The sequence below is a fragment of the Hippocampus zosterae genome, chromosome 4, assembly GCF_025434085.1.
Source record: "Hippocampus zosterae strain Florida chromosome 4, ASM2543408v3, whole genome shotgun sequence".
Taxonomy (NCBI): domain Eukaryota; kingdom Metazoa; phylum Chordata; class Actinopteri; order Syngnathiformes; family Syngnathidae; genus Hippocampus; species Hippocampus zosterae.
The window spans coordinates 9,860,010-9,877,677 of record NC_067454.1 but is presented as its reverse complement, the minus strand read 5'-3'; the positions used below and the strand labels follow the sequence as shown (position 1 = coordinate 9,877,677).

The 17,668-nt window shown below is 42.7% G+C and overlaps 1 protein-coding gene across 2 annotated transcripts; it reads right to left on the bottom strand.

Moving 5' to 3' along the window:
- Nucleotides 1-5,186: 5,186 nt before the first annotated feature.
- On the bottom strand, nt 5,187-17,292 carry onecut1 (one cut homeobox 1). Of its 2 annotated transcripts, none has more exons than XM_052062899.1 (2): nt 13,043-17,292; nt 5,187-6,913 (listed from the first exon to the last, which is right to left on the bottom strand). In XM_052062899.1, the coding sequence occupies exons 1-2, from the start codon at nt 14,118-14,120 to the stop codon at nt 6,621-6,623; spliced, it is 1,371 nt and encodes a 456-aa protein (XP_051918859.1). In that variant the 5' UTR covers nt 14,121-17,292; the 3' UTR covers nt 5,187-6,620. The 2 variants fall into 2 exon arrangements, with proteins under 2 accessions (XP_051918859.1, XP_051918860.1); XM_052062900.1 differs by having other exon boundaries at nt 13,058-17,292.
- Between the last annotated feature and the right edge of the window lie 376 nt (nt 17,293-17,668).

Here is a 17,668-nt window from a genome sequence, read left to right as displayed (position 1 = left end):
TGTATATTGTATTGTAAACAGTAGATTGTCTTTAAAATATACTATACGAATATCAGGTTGTTATTTAAAAACTCATAAAATAATTAAAAAAAATATTTGAAAATGTAAATAAATTTCAACATTTTCACCTATTGTAATTAATAATACTATAACAATCAATCATTGTTTGTATTTAAAAAATAATTTAATTTATTTATATGCAATTTATAAAATAAAAATTATAAAATAACAACTTTACTAAAATGTAAAATTTTGACAAAAAATGTAATAAAAAACAGTCCAAAATTAGGTAAAAAGAATGGATTAAATTTATCTTAACGTTTCAAATTTCCAAGAGGCAGCGATCTCAATATCAATTTTTCATAACCGTTTAAGATAAGATTACCCTTTGTGTATGAGATATAACAAATACCAAAATTCCCTGCAAATTTAGCAAATGTCCAGTTTATTCCGATGAAAAGTTTACAACTTGTAACTCTAGTAATGATCTCTCGAAGTCTTTGGCATGACAAAAAAGGACATCGCACAATATGCAGTAAACATAAAAAAAAATAATAATAATAACATAAATAACACGGACATTCCATTAAACCCACACACACTTGCGAACTGATTCCGAGCGAGCTTTTTTGCACTTTTATTAGACTTTGCTCATATTCATAACACAAGTACGTAAAGAACAGATACTTGGTGAGGCAAGGCAGCAGGGCCACGTCTGTTGAAAAAAAATACAAGTTAAAAAAAATAATAATGAACCCCCCCCCCCCCCAAAAAAAAAAAACCTATCACAGTGGCACAGTGCCCTCCTCCTGGCAGACCGGCTGCCCGGCCCCCACTCCACCCGCCACTCGTGTGTGAACATGAATGCAGCAAAGTGGGCAGAACTTGAAGCCCCCCAATTTTTCCAGCAGATTGTACATTTTGGACAGGAGATTCCCTCACACGACTACGCCTTTAACATTCTATACCCGTGAGAATGACAAATATATATTAAAAAAAATAATACAAATAAAAAAGTCTACCTCAATAATGCCAGTGCTTTTCAACATTATACATAGTTTTCGCCATATTTTGGGGGTTCGTTTTAAAAATCTTTGGATGTGCAGTACCGTAATACCCATTTAAAAACAATAGAAAAACACGTATACATACAAATACTGTTCAACAAATTTCAGCTTTTTTGGGGGGTGGGGATGGTCGTGGTGACGGCAGTGTTTAAAACACATGGAAATGCCTCACAAACGTAACGCTGTTTTTCTCTTCACCCCATCCCCCTACAGTAGTATATACAAATCTAGAATTTCTACAAATGCATAAATTAAATTATAACAGTGGTTAAGGAAATTGATAAAAACATTTAACTGAAGAAACCACAGCACAGAAGAAGAGAAAAACGGGTGGGGTGGCGGAATTATGAACACGTCACAATAGTTGGTTTTACCCTGTTAAAAATCAATAGTCGACCATCATAAGTGAGCCTCTGAGAACTCAAGTGGGCTAACTCCGTTTTTGCCATTTGTAAGTTAAGTGCAGAATTAAATAGAGAAAAGGAACCTACGTGCTGTACTTCCAATTTTGACCTATAGGAGGCAGTCCATTATTGCACCAAGCGCTTAAATTATATCTCAGGTAAGAGTGCATATGCGTCTTCAAATAAGTGATTGTTATTTATCATTGTTCATTGACACGTGTAGACCACTGCTGCACCTAAAAAACAAAACAAAACATGAAAGCTAAAAATAAAAATATAAATTATAATTGTGAGTTCGCATACTGTTGTTCTCAGCGGCTCAAATATGACCCAAAATATACTTCTCCCTCCTTTCAATATACATCAACCCTGAAACACTTCTTGAAACAACAACAAAATATGGAAAATCTATCACACTTGGTCGCAGAAAGTAGGCAAAGGAATCCGTCAGTATGAGGTATTCATTCAGAGACATTTTGGAAAAGACATGCACGGCCAGAGTGAGAGAAAAAAGGTGGCGGGGATGGGGAGGGAAGGAGGTTCGGCAGAGTCGCTTTGGTATGATTTCATTGCATGCGCTGGCAATTAAAAAAAAACACCACAGTGATTTTAAGCAGAGGAAAAAAACAGGGGGTGGAGTTTCCTTGGGCAGTGGCGGCCCTTCGACAGGCTTGAGGTAAGTCAAAGGAGAGAAAAGAGGTCAAGAGCGGTTCAACACTTTGGTTCAAGCAAGGCACTCGTCCTGGGAGTGTGAAGGAGGAGGAAGAGGAGGGGAGGATCTGTCAGGAGCATGAGGAGGATAAAGAAGATAACCCCCCAAGCAAGCAGGAGGCAGAGGTTAGGAGGAGGCACAGTGGAACCTCGGAAGGTGAAAGTTGGAATTTGAGCAACAGAAAATAAAAAAGCCTGCACGTGGGATTCTCGAAGTGCTGTACAAGTTCCCCTGATGGTATTCGGGCTTCCTCTAGCGGCATGTAAAATAATCACTGCCTAAGTACAATTCAGTTGAAATTCATTTTGATTTTTTTCCCCCATCTTTTCATTTAGTTTTTATTTCACTTTTATGTCCAGTCTAAAAGATTACTAGACAAGTAAATCATTTAAGGTGTTTTCCAATATCCAAGAACAGTACCAGTGTTCTAAAATAACGTTATAGTGTCCTCCATTGATATTAAATATAGTTTTTAGGAAGATAAGCCCAGTCTGTTTTTTAGACTTAAAGCTAATTATTTTTGCAGGCGTCAGTTGAAAAGCCATCGCGCTAAAAATGAGGAAAACAACCTTAAAGGATGAACACTGTGTGTTTGGCTTTTTTGTTCGCTGCCTTGGCAGTAAAACAATGCAATGAAAAAAGGTGAGACGAGAAGATACTGAATTTTTTAAATTAACATGACACCGAATTGTTTTTAATTAGGATTTGTTCATATTTTTATGTTTCATAACTCTAATATTAATAGATAATTCTTATTCGTCGGAATTTGGGGGCGGATATCGTGTTAAAAAATGGAAATCTGCTCTAAAGTAGTTTAGATTTGCTTGACTTTAGAGGTTCCACTGTGGATGTATATGAGCAAAGAACCCCTTTTCATAATTTTCTTGACAGCTTTCACATGTTCTGTGACAAATTTGGAGATTTAAAGGGGAAGTCAACTCAAAAATGTTCTCGACAATGATTTGTTCTATGCGGCCCCACTAATCTAAACACGATTATTATTATGGATCTATTTGCAAAATCCGCAACGACAACGACTGTCACAGCTCACCTGATTTCTGGGTTTGGTCACGTGTCATTCGCAAGATGAGCCTTTTGGCATTGTGATGTCGACAGCAAGTGGCAAAATAGATAAGTAAAGTTGGGGAAAAAATATGGGTGCACTTTGCTTCTTATTTCATATTCCCCAAAGCAATATTCATCAGAATGCCGTATTTAAACACATTTTTGACTTGGCTTCCCCTTTAACTCCTACATTCATTCATTCATTCATCTTCCTAACCGCTTGATCCTCACTAGGGTCACGGGGGGTGCTGGAGCCTATCCCAGCTGTCTCCGGGCAGTAGGCGGGGGACACCCTGAATTGGTTGCCAGCCAATCGCAGGGCACACAGAGACGAACAACCATCCACGCTCACACTCACACCTAGGGACAATTTCGAGTGTTCAATCAGCCTGCCACGCATGTTTTTGGAATGTGGGAGGAAACCGGAGCACCCGGAGAAAACCCACGCAGGCCCGGGGAGAACATGCAAGCTCCACACAGGGAGGCCGGAGCTGGAATCGAACCTGGTACCTCCGCACTGTGAATCCGACGTGCTAACCACTGGACTACCGGGCCGCCCTAACTCCTACATATGTAGTGTATATATGGCAGGAAGTAAGTTAACTGCGAGGTGCCGCCCCCCCGCTTCCCCCGCATGTGCCAGTTTGAAAGTGTGAGAGTTTGTGGAGTGAAATGTTTTGCTTTCCAACATAAAAGCAAACATTTCCAAATCTTGTGTCTTTTTCCCCCACCGGCCTCAAAATTTGAATATACAGTGTTCCCTTACTTTTCGCAAGTGATACATTCCAAGCCTCGCCCACAATTGGAGGATTTCCACAAAGTTGAGGTGGACTTTTTTTGGGAGGGGTGGGGGGGGGGGGTTTACGCGGAGATTTACAACCTCTCAGTCTCTCCGAACACACACACTCTCAGAGTCGTGATTTACTGCTGGAAAAAACCCCCCATCAACATTTCTTGACTGATTCGACTAAGAAGGAAGAAAAAAATAGGAATAAACAACTACAAAATACAGTAACCATGTGAAATTGCAATCAATGAAGTTATGTTCACAAATAAAAATCCGTGATAGAGTGAATCCGCTATAACCGAACCGCAAAGTAGCGAGGGAACACTGTAAATGCTTTTTTTTTGTTGTCAACAATAGTACATTTTACTCCATCAATGTGACTATCTACAGAGCAAGAATTGAGAGCAGGATCGCACTTGGGGAAGATGTGAAGGCAGTGTGTGTGTGTGTGTGTGTGTGTGTGTGTGTTTTACAACAACATTTTCACCACCACTCACAGAGGCCGTGCATTGAAAAAAAAAAGCAACAACAAACCTTTGGTTATCTTTGGTATCGTCAAAGTGATAGAAATCACATATGGAACTTGAGTGAGGTAGCATCTTTGGTTTCACGCTAGAAAACATCAGCAGGTGACACATTGTTTAGTTGGTTGAAAAGCGTCTCTATCTTTTTTTTCCCGCTCCTTCTGATAAATGTAGAGCTGCTAACTGTGGCCTTGAGGAAAACGAGGAGGAGGAGGAAGAGGAGGATGACAAGGGGCCCGGCTAATTTATCAAACATGTTACGCGTCCCCTTGTGTAGTGCTTTCCTCCTTGTGCTGAAATGCATAGCTTTCCAGGCTTTGGATTGTTGCGGGAAGGGGAAAGGGACCTGATTGGACCATTGATCTTGTCCACTTGACATGTTTGATGGATACACAAAACAATACAATAAATAAAAGCAACACACTATATTGGACTCACAGTGACAACATGTTTTGATTGGCCTTCACAGCGAGCGTTAACAGTAACATTCCACACCGCTCGTTGCGCGGATAAAACTGATTAACAAGGCATCCATAAGGCAAAAAGTTTAACTCATGTGTCACGCTAAAATGATTTAAATGTGATTACGGGTGTGAAGTCACTGCTAAGTGTAGTGGTTCACATACATTTTTCTTTGGTTAAATGTGAGCTGCAATAGGCTCCAGTTCTTGCCCTGATCCTGAACAGAATAAACTCCCAATAGAAAAAAAAAGATGGAAAATTAGGAATGTTGCACAAATAATGTGACTCCAAACACAATAAATTCAAAAAAAAAAAGGATGGATGGACTAAGAATATACCAACATGAATAATGTAGTGGTTCACACGGTGGACTTTAGTATCATTATAATACCCGATAAGACCCTAAACAGGATAAACACTACAGAAAAAAAATCCTGCTCTCAAAAAAAAATCAAGAGTGTTGTGTTATTAGTAGTGTAGTGGTTTCCATGGTGTCTTAACTCCAGCACCTGACATGACCCCTAAATAACCCCCCACCCCAAATTGATGGACGATGTCGCACCGTTGTTACTGCAGCAATAGAAAAAAGAACCAAAAAATCAGATGGATGACTGGTTAGGAATGTTGCATGATGGCTAGTGTAGTGGTTCACATAGCTTAGAATAGCTTTAAATCAACTGAGATATGCGCCTACTGTCACCCCGAATATGGTAAAAGTTCAACAAAACAGATGGATGGATGACTTACCAATATTGCTTCATGGGTAGAGTAGCGGTTCACATAGCAACTGCCCTAAATCAACTGGGATATGCTCCTGCCGTAACCCTGAACAGAATAAAGAAGAACATGGGAGGATGTATGACTGGGAATGTAGCAGCAGTGGCTGGGTTAAAAAAAAAAAAAAAGAAATACAAAATATCTTTGGTCAATAGCACCGCTCTCGCATTTTTTTGTGGAGGCTACATGAGTGAGGCTTTGGTTTCTCTGGTTTAAAAACGACGTTTCAGCACGCCGGAAGGAAAGCACTACATCGTGATCCGGGGTGGGAATTTGGGGCTACGCGATGGGATTGGTTTCCTCCTGTTTACTATCCATGGATCTGGGAAAAGACGTCGGTCCGTGCTGTTCGGCGCCACCTCCGGCGGTCGGCGGGGATGAAATAGAAATAAAAAAAAGCAGTCGCTCTCGTGGGATTTAAATTTGCTGAACATTGATTGGCCAAATCCCACTTGGAGCTCCGCAGATCAGACTGATTAGAACATCCATTTTGGGAGTCAGGTAGCGACAGTGGGAAGGGGACGCAGGGGTTGTCGTAAAGCTAGAGACCAGTAAGCGTGGTGAGTACAAGAAAAGGGGGTGGGGGGGGGCGGTAGTCTTTTTGCAGTGTGTAACACAAACAAGTCAAAGCAGGTCAAACAAGAAAGAAGAAGTCTTTGGTTTGTTTGTTTTTTCTCTCATCTTTGGATACTATAAATATGAATGTAGTACAGATTTAAGGGCAAAAATGTGAGGTCTTTTGTAAGGTTCTCTTAAGTTTTAAAGCTTTTCCACCGAGTCGAGTCCATGAGTAAGGGTCAAAAGCGCACTCCCGGTCCTTCTTCAGGCTTTGGTGCAGGCGCTGAGGCCGACGCCGGGCGGGTGGCCGGAGCCGTCGTCGACCCACTTGTCCAGGCTGCGGCGGCGAGCGTTCATGAAGAAGTTGCTGACCGTGGCGAGTTCCAGGCCCAGTTGCTGAGCGATGGTCAGCTGCAGCTCTTTGGATGGACGCTTGTTCTCCTTGAAGATGGCGTGGAGGGTCCGCCGTTGCACATCCGTGAACACCAGGCGGGGCTTCTTGGCCGCCGGGTTGCCCCGTTCGCTGCGGCCATGGTCCTGTTCCTTGCGCTTGCACGCTGAGGAGAGGCCAGTAAAGACAAAAGGGAGCAGGGATGTGAGTCGTCAGAAACCTCTCTCAGCATGACAAATATTGCAAACATCGCCCCCGTACCACGATAGTATTATTCAAATAAGATATTTAGAAAATTAAAAGCCTTTCTTGCTCTGACCATACATAAATTCAAACTTAGAAACATCTGTGAGTTTGACCAAAGCCATTGAAATGAATGAAAATGCCACGGATCCAGTCCAGACAGCCAAAACACTCACAAAAACGTTTGGAATGTGTTTTTAATGAAAAAATAAAACTCCATAATGTTGTATTTTATAAAAACATACGGTTGTAACGTAATGAAACACAATCTATCCATCCATCCATTTTCCGACCCGCTTATCCTCACAAGCGTCGCGCTGGGGTGCTGGAGCCTATCCCAGCTGTCTACGGGCAGTAGCCGGGGGACACCCTGAACCGGTTGCCAACCAATCTCAGGGGACACAGAGAAAAACGATTATCCACGCTCACACTCACACTCAGGGACAATTACGAGTGTTCAATCAGCCTGTCATGCATGTTTTTGGAATGTGGGAGGAAACCGGAGAAAACACAGAGCAAACCCACGCAGGCACGGGGAGAACATGCAAACTCCACACAGGGAGGCCGGAGCTAGAATTGAACCTTGAACTTGAATTGACCTCTGAACTGTGAGGTCGATGTGCTAACCACTGGATGCCTATGTGGTTACTGTTTTGTTTGCTTCCAAGCCTTTGTTGTTGAGAAGTGGATACTGTGTGCATTTTGAGTATGATCCTCTTCTGTACATTTGTTCAGTAAAAAATAAATAAATAAATAAATAAATAAATAAACAAACAAACAAATAAACAAACAAATAAATAAATAAATAAGACATTTTCACCCATTAAAAAAAAACTTTTGGTCACACATCTGGTTAGGAAGTGTGAGGTCCTATGTGGCCCCCTAGCATCGCTGATGAAACATTTTGGCCCTCTCTATCGTTTATGTTGCCTATCCTTGCCTGAGGCTATTTCTGAATGCTTTGTTCCCAGCCACTGGAAATAATAGCAGCTGCTGTGTGACCTGGTGTACTGCACTCAATACCTTTGCTCTGTACAAGTTCTTCTTTCTTTCAAAAAATCAACTATAAGGGCAGCTTGCTGTGTTTCCAGTATTTATGACAGCCACACTCGTCTCATGAGTTATATTATAAGTTGCCGGCTATAACGTCATGTAATTGATCTGATAAGGAGTCAGCTGTCATATTGCTCATCAATGAAATATTTCACAACAGTATGATGCGGTTTACTTCTACACCACCACAAGAATAACAGAAACAACAAGGTCTTCTGACCTAAAAGGCTGCTTGAAATTCAAATCATTTTGAAAATAAATAAAGCCGCGAGGCAGCGAAAACCCCATTTTCACAATTCACTCATGTACTTATGGAAAATTCACTGTCACATCATTGATTTATTGATCCCTGTAAGAAATGTGCTGTGTTAAGGTGACTCTCACAGACTAAAAATAGGCTAAGCACAATAAAGAGGCAGACTATTAAAAACAATATCAAATATGAGAATACGAAATAAATCAAATAAACCCAGGAAATATTGCATGGGCGCTGGCGCCTGTTTTCGGCTTACAACCTTGACTGGTCGGCAAGTCAGTTGCAGGGCACATATAGTGTCGACAAACAAGCATTCAGACTCATGTTCATCCCTATATGAACATGTTTTGAGGTTTCAATGAACTTAACATGAATGTTTTTGGAATGTGGGAAGTGGCCAGAGAAAACCAACACAGCGGACTTCTTAACTGTGAGGTAGATGTGCAAACCACTATCTCACCACGATATTAAAGGGTTCTATTACGCCACCTCTCACTAATATTTGAAAACGGCGCTTAAAGCGGGGCGTTGTCTGGAGGACTCTCGGTCTTGTGAAGAGGGCGATGGTGGGGCGTGGTCTAACGAATACCATGAAGACTACAGTACGACCCCAAAAAATCGTTTCTATGCTATGTTCATAAATCACAAACCCGAAAATGGTTATAAAAATGTCCGCAAACACTACTGTTCCAACTCATTACGGAGGTGTGTACGAGTTTGAGTGGGTTCGAGATCCGATGGAGGCAGGGCATTGACGTCAGCATTCCGGAAGTGATGTCAGAAGCCCCTGCTTGTCCAATGCAGACGGAAGAAAGCCACAATAACATGCAGTGCAGTATTTAACCTGAGGATGGCGCCACACATGTTTTTTCCTGCCCCAAATTCAAGACTTCAACAAACATGCACTAAAATGTCAATAATGACGAGGACATGTGAGAAAAGATGACAAGACTCGGGTTTGTACAATTTATCAGCCCCTTGAAGAATAACGAATAATGAAAAGTTCCAAACATCTTTCCGGAGCATCCAGATAAATGTAAACTGCACAGAGCACCACAATTGAGAGATTCAAGGTTCGATTTTCCCCCCATTTTTTTTTACCACGACAGTGCTGATGAACAGCAGACCGCGCTGACAGTAGCGAAACAGTGGCTTCTGTCCATGGTGCTGAAAACACGAAGTCGCAAAAACTCGCTCGCAAGTGAGCCGGACCCCATCGTCAGGAACACCCTAAACTAATCACCAGCCAACCGCAAGATTACATGGACAAACATCCATATCCATGCACATTCACATCCGTGCACAAGTTGGAGTGTTCGGTGCATCTCACGTTCACATTTTCCAATGCTAATAGTGAACCAACGCAACAGGCAAACTCCATACAGCAAGGCTGAGAGTCGAACCCAGAACCTCTTGACTGTGTGGCAGATGTGGCTACTCCCAAAAACATCGTCCTGCCTACACCATACAGACCCTCAGGAAAAGAAGCAATTCAACGAACGAACGGATCTAGCTACTTTCCATCAAGTTTTTTGGGGAGGCTCACTTCTCCCATTCAAGGAGCGATCTAATAGACCGGGAGGGCAAAGACTTGGGTGGCTCATAAGCACACCAGAAGCTATTAGAAACATCTCAGTTGAGTCCATGAAAAACAATCACCGTTTTGCTCTCACGCTCAGTTGTTGTTGATATGTTGATAAACGGGGAATCCGAAATGCAATCACAATAAACATGCAGCTCTGAGAGTACGTCAAAACACATTTGATTGTAATCATTTTTACCAGTTGATTTATATAAGCTCAAACTTGGCGCCTTCGTATCCGATTTCAACACACTATAAGTGGAGCCGGATAATAATAATAATAATAATAATAATAATAATAATAATAATAATAATAATAATAATAATAATAATAATAATAATAATATACCCATGATCAACAATGCGTGTCCCGTAGTGCCACTAAACATTAACTGCTAGTGCAGAAGCTGCTATAATAAATTACCAGGAGTGAAGGCCACGCAGACAGGGGGAGAGACCTGGCACGGCCTGGACATCGGCTCACAACACACACACACACACACACACACACACACACACACACACACACACACACACACACACACACACACACACACACACACACACACAGTGGTTGATCTCAGCTAATCATTACAAGCAGCAGGGATAACTATACACTGTGGTCCACTGGCGGTTTGGGGGGTGTGCCGAGAACTAACAATATAATAATAATAATATTCGTTATTATTATAAACATAATTGGGACCTTGCTTGTGTCTCTGGCTCTGGAAACTGGACGTTTCCACTCCATCTCAGAGGAAGAGCAGAGTTGTTGTTTGTGTCAGTTAAATGAAGAAGACTATTATTCTACAAACTGTCCAATGTGTCTGTCTGATGAAGAACGACTCAAGTATCTGTTTAAGTATAAGCATTTTATATGGTTCAGTTTCTGACGGGAGGGGAGGGGCCTCTTTCTTTGATATATTTGTGAATGTCTGCCTATTTTTGCGTTTAATATCCCATGTGGGCCGGGCACCTTTGGTGGTGCATGACACTAATAAGAAATAAGCAAAGTTGGGCAACCTATAGTTCGTGGGCCATGTCCTGACCTGGAGAACATTTGATCCGGCCATTGCAATGCGGGACATTTAGCTCAATTGTTCATGATTTACACTAATAAGAAACATTTATTTTATTGTTGGATTGTAGTTTTGTATGGCCGAGATCTGATTTTCTCCAAACCATAAGTACCAAACATGTTATTGTTAGACAGCCAGACTATGACGAAATACATACAAAAAAATACACTCATTAATATAATGATGAATGTGGATACGATCCAGTCATGTTTTTTTTATTATTATTAGATTCTGTTCTGCGATTTTGAATGCATGGGGTGGAATTGTATACATGAGGGAAAATGAGAAAAGGCCTGAGATTAATTTCAGAAGGCCAAAATCAATAAGCATATCGCATTAAATTCAGCACAGTGTCTTTCGAAAACACTCAGGGGACTACCAAATTAACAAGGCAATACCCAGTCCTCATAAATATCCAGAAATACTGTACTTCATTAGCATTTTTGAAATTGTCCTGTGCAACTTTCATTTTGAAACAATTTATCTGATTATTTGAAGCTATGGCCATATCGTGTGATTTAAGGGCCATTTAAAAAATAAAAATATTGTCTGAATGATAACAATGATGAAATCACATTTGAGGACCTAGCCGAATGCAATCGTTATTCCTGAGCCTTTAGTTATTAAAATAAAATGCACTCATATATTAAAAACGCACACTCATTTCCCTTCCGTATTTAAAAAGTACTCACATTTAAATGCATTTCTTCTCTTTTTTTTATTATACAATTGTAAATAAAGTTCTCACGCGCACACACACAAAAGCAGAAGCCTGGAGAAGTAATCAATGGTGATGAAATACACGCATACGCACCAGCGCGCAAACACACTCACACTTACAATAAAGTGTGCGGAATTACTTTTATTTCCAACAAAAAAAACGCACACATGCGCAGCCCATCGATTAGCCTCATTAATTTTGGGAAGAAAAAAAAAGCAATTTAAGTCTGTGTGTGTGTGTGTGTGTCTGCGTGTGTGTGTGTGTGTGCGCGCGCCTGTGTGTGTGTGTGTGTGTGTGCGGGCGCGCGCGGCAGCGCACGAGAGAGTGATTGAGTGATCGAGTGAGTGCGCGCGCTCACGTGTGCTTTAATGGACTTCTGACTACCACAGGGACAAATTAATACAGAGGTCTATCAGTTAATTGGAGGTGGGGGTGGGGGGCGACATACACCACAGTCGGGAATAAATAAACATAACCATCACTGAACTTCAGTGGATGGTGGTACAATAAAGTCCCATTCGGAAGGGATACAAATCACTGCATAAACAAAGGCCTGTAAATGTGCGCTGGGACCTACCACATGGCCAGAAAAAAAGGCGGCTTCTCGGGTGCATGTGTACACCAAAATAAAGACTAACGATTCCTCGTGCAAGGATCGACTTACTTTACAAGAGCACGGGGTCGATAGTGGGAGGTAAAACGACACCAAAAACGACCATGCACACAAACACCCGACACAACTAAATAAATAAAGAAGAAAAAGAAAGAAAAATATCAGCAGGCCATATTTGAATTGGAATAAATGGAAAAATATGCAAGCATGCACTTGGATTGGTGTTTACATCAATCCATAAGCACACAAATACGAGAATATAGCAAAAACAAATCACTTTAAACAACATTGACACTGAAGGCTACTTGCTGTTATTTTTTATGTTTATGCGCTAAAAAAAACTACAGCAGTTTAAATTCCCAAAGCAATTGCATGTAAAAATAAAAAAAATATGGAGCTGAATCAATCAAAGTCAAATACTAGAATAATGTACTGTAAGCTACAGAAAAACCGAAGACAACTTGCTGATATCCATCGATGTTTATGACTATATCACATAGTATAGTTGAATTGAAATACTCGCAAAAAATTGCCGACACAGAACTGCAGTTGACGCAAAAGCAATCGAATACGACGAAATCAATCACGTTATGTGCTGTGATTGCGTAACAAAACAAAAACGGAGTTTAAATTCCCAGCCCACTTGACCTGCTTATTGATTATTATGAATAATAAAGCAGCCTTGAGAGTCAACGCTGACGAGAGCAGCATGCAATTGTACTGAAAATAGAAGAAAATGAGGCTTTACCGAGGCTTCGCTCACCTGCGAGCCTGAGCGCACTCATGCGCTGGAACTCAGGCTCCTGCAGCCACTTCCACATGCGGCGGAAGGTCTCTCTGCCGGACTTAAGCTTGGACCAGGGTTTGGGGTTCCTCAGCAGGTCGGACAGGGTCCCCTGGGAGCGGCACAGGACGCGCTGGGCGAAGATGGCTTGGGGGATGCTGTAGCGCTTGAGCTCCGTGGTGATCCTCTGCGCCACCTCTTTGGTATTCACTTCCTCCATCTGCCCTCCTCCTCCGCCTCCTCCACCGCCGTTGATGGCTCCTTGCTGTCCGAGCGCGGAGGCCTGCTCCCGGCCGCCGCTTAGCCCCTGGCCGTGGCCCTGCGCTCCGAGGTGGGCGTGCGGATGGTGATGCAGGCCGTTCAACTGCACCATCCCCGCCGCGGAGCTTATGTGCTGCTCTGTGTGGCGGCCGAGCATGGCCGGGTGGTGCGCCTCGAAGCCGCTGGGAGTCAGCATCTTCTCCCCGGGCATGGCGGCGCCAGGGTGGGCGTAAGGTGGTAGGCCGGCTTGGCTCGTGTGGATACCCGCGAGACCGGAGCCGGACAGCGGGGACAGACTCTGGCCCATACAGGGGTCCTTGTGGTGGTAGGCGGGGTAGAGAGTGTTCATGGGAGCCAGACTACGGTCCTCTCGCATGAGCGTGAAGCTGCCGCTGACGTTGCCCGGGAGCCTCTGGTGCGGATGCGGGTGATGGGGATGCGGGTGTGAGGGGTGGTGGTGGTGATGATGGTGCGGGGGAAACTTGTCGGATACGGTGGAGATGGGGGGCAAAGGCTGCAGGGGGGTCAAGGTGGTGTAGGTGCTGCTCGCGCTCATGCCGGGAGCTTCGCACATGCTGATGGCCGGGTGTAGGTGTCCAGGGTGATGGTGGTGATAGTCTCCGCCGTCCAGGAGGGTTGCCATGCCCATGGCGCGGTGGCTCAGCCCCCTCGGGCTCGGACGCGAGTGCGGACTGTGGCCGCTCAGCAGCTCCCCGTGGCTGCTTACGGAGTCATGGCCGTGCAGGTCGCCTATATTTTCCATCGAGAGCTGAGCATTCATGGTCCGGGCGGCTCTGTGAACCAACCATCTATGTGACCTGCTTAGCTGGCGCCCCCCGCCCCTGAAAGTCGTAGTAGTTCAATTCTTTTGTTCTTTTTTCTTTTTCTTATAATGAAAAAAAATCTTACTACTTCGGTTCCGTCTTCTAAATCCACGCTTTCTTCATTGATAAATATGTATCTTTTAAATGCCTTGTATTATTTCTTTCCTTTGTAAATCAAGCCCCCCCACCACCAGCCAGCTGTCCTTGCGCTCCGGTCGGGTGCCGCGCCATATCTCTCTCTCTCTCTGTTTGTGTGGGTCCACCACCGCAGCGTCTGCACATGCGCACACCAAGTTTCTCTCTCTCGCTCTTCCACTCTCTCTCTGAGTCACGCCCCTTTGCATGACGTCACACGCCTCATTTGAGGAAGAAAGGTGGCATTAACGTTTTAAAATAGCTTCACTTTCTTATACATGAAGGGTGCAGGATGCATGAAAATAATAACATGATTGAAAAAGAATCCCTTTATCGATATTTTGCCCTCTCTGATTTGGGGCAGGGAATAAATAATCGCTCTTATAACCGGACTTCGTCATTGAGCCACTTTAAATTACGCAAAGTGCACTCCACTTCCGGGTTCATTTGCGGCTCCCCTCGCCCTTACACAAAAATTTGAACTCGTCATTGATTTAATTCATGGTCACCTCTCAAGTTCACAGGGACTTGTTCATTAGGGCGGCAGCCCCCCCCCCCCCTCCTGAACGACCCCCACCCCGCTCCCAACGCCTGTTTGCAAAGAATGTGGCGGTTTAAACCAAACGAAGGGAGACTGCGGTACCTTCGTCTTTGATAGACCACCATGAGCAGATGTGTCTATTGTTCAATTACAGGGCTTAACGACCCAAGCCTAGCACTGTGCGCACGTGTTTGGATAAGTCACATTGAACCCTAAAAGTTAAAGAAATACATTTAATTATACTTAAATGTCAATCTAGCAGAGGACCACCTAATTTTTGAAAATAGGGCCAGATTACACCCCTTGTTTCTTATAAAGTGGATGTTCGAATAATAAATAAAGGTATAATAGTAGCCTGTCAAGACCTAAATTGTATTGTTTTTTTTGCATGTTAATTTCAGTGTAATTGTTTATTTCAAAGTCACGTTCATACAAAATCCACAGTCAGTTAAAAAAAAAAAATCAAATCTCATGTCTATGTAACCCCAAGAACGATACAAAAAGTCGACCTCAGTCTTTCTAATGAATGCGGATATAACAGTGCCGTAATCAAATAGGAGTGTGATCTGCTTTTTGGGAAAATTTCACCAAGAAATGTAACTGTAAAATTCTTATATGTGGCTTTCTCAAAACTTGACCACATAGAAGAACACAGGGTTGTGTAAAAAGTTAAAGATCATTGAACCTTAATAGATTTAGAGCGGCATCTAAATTGACAGACAAGACAATTTATTCTGGCATAAAGTCCCCTTACATTATATCCATATCATCAGATGGTAATTCAACACAACATATTTGCACTCAGTAACAAAGCAAATAAACAAATACATGTAGAATATGAACGTGTCCCCCATTCTGCGTGCATTCTTCAATTTGTTTGAATGGAAAAAAAAATATTGTTTCTGTTTTACAGAAATATACTGTATCTTTAGTGACTTTTCAAACCCCTGTGATGACTATTTGATAAAAAAAAACAACTAGCAATTTTTTGTGGCATTATCAGAAACGTCCGTAGACTTTTAGACTCCCTCCAGAGCAGGAGATGTCCATCCCTCAACCTGCAAAATAGGCAATTATGCAAAGCTACGACATTTAAAGGCGAAATGCGAAAAACACCCAAATAAAAAACGGCGGAGATATATGATGCACATTCAAATTTATTTAGCACATTTCAGACAAAAGGCAACCCAATGCGCTCCACAAACCCAAAGAAACAACACCTAAAAGCCTTTACAAAGAGCACAGCTGAAGAGATGACAATGACAAAAAATTGTTGATAAAGACCTTTCTTTCTGAAACAGCTTGTGATACACCAATGTGTCAAACTACCACAGTATAGCGCCAACTACTGCTAAGGAGGACTTACTCGATGTCAGATTTGGTTTGCCTGAAGTAGCCATGTGTGACAGGTTCGAAGCTGCCTTGCATTGCATTGAAGGATCGGTGGTTTGTATCAGCAACCTGCATGAATATGATACCTTAAAATGCGTCTGGTATCGGCACCGTTAGCGATACCTGGTAGCAGTAATGACACAACTCTAATTAGTGCAGCAGTGCATGACATTATCAAAACCAATTATCTCTTACCCGCAAGCAGAACATTGAAAATGTGGGCTGCCTATCGGTATACCAGTTGGTATTACAGTGCAGTAGGTGTCATCTTTGAAAACGTCGGCTCTTCACTTGAAAAAACTTGGCGTGACGGCAGTATGATGTGGAATCGCTACAGTAGAGTACACAGCAAAGATTTACTTGGTAGCTTAATTCATGGGTGCCCAGGCACTTCCAAAACTCAACTATTTGCATAAAAGCCATTAAAAAGTCTATTTTTGATAATACGTCTCCTATAATGGAGGAACCCTGTTAACATGAGATCAAGGGCCGTTTAGACTAAAACGGCGGCAGGCGAGGTGACAGCTTGCAGTGGTCAGTACCCTGCTGGACCCCCCCTCGCCACTGAATGGGGGGACATGTCAAAGGTGACGCTTCAAGACTCCGAAAGCCAACATCTGCGGGTGTGTAGGAGAGCGGCCGGTGGGTGGGCAACGGATTAACCTTTCAGACTTTTCCCTGTCCCGGACCTGCTAAGGGGGCCCTCGCATCTGTCAGAGGGTCCCTACAATGGAGATGGCGCTCGCTTGAAACGACTCAAACAAAAGAAAAGAAGAAGAAGAAGAGAAAAAAAGAGTTAAAGAAGTTAAACTGTCTCTGATGTGAAGTCAATGTCAACGCCGTGTGCGTGACGTGACGTGTGTCTGGACAGAAGGAGGCTCAATTCCCCCAAAAAAGTGTGCCTGACCAAGCGTGTGCAGAATGGACACACACACGCACACGCACACACACACACACACACACACACACACACACACACACACACACACACACACACACACACACACAAGATTGGAAATGAACTGGAAATGCCAACACGCTGTCAGGACACACATTGTGATTTATGTACACACAGTTGCGATTGACAGCAATGGGGAATTGTTGCATCACAGAGATCGTATTCAAGATGTTTTACGTTAATATTACAATTCAATAGAATGCTATCATTATATTTTATAAGCGTTTTTGGATAAAATATTTTATTTGCGAACTGCACAGCAGACCACAGTAAATGCTTGCATGGGATAAATATGGCCCACGGGCTTTAGGTTTCCTACACAGACATAGTTAGACACCATTGATAGATAGATAGATACATTGATACACATTTATGTCAGAAAAGTTGACTCCTCTTTGTGTACACAAGTAAACAGGGAGTCCTTAGTTGAGCCAGATATACGAGGTTTTGTGGCCATGCAGCACAAAGTCCGGCAGTTA

Bases quoted from the DNA above. Each gene is read 5' to 3' on its own strand.
- onecut1 (XM_052062899.1), bottom strand. From the start codon at position 14,120: ATGAATGCTCAGCTCTCGATGGAAAATATAGGCGACCTGCACGGCCAT. The intron at 6,914-13,042 runs GTAAAGCCTCAT...GCCTCTCCTCAG, and splicing joins CGCAGGTGAGCGAAGCCTCG to CGTGCAAGCGCAAGGAACAG.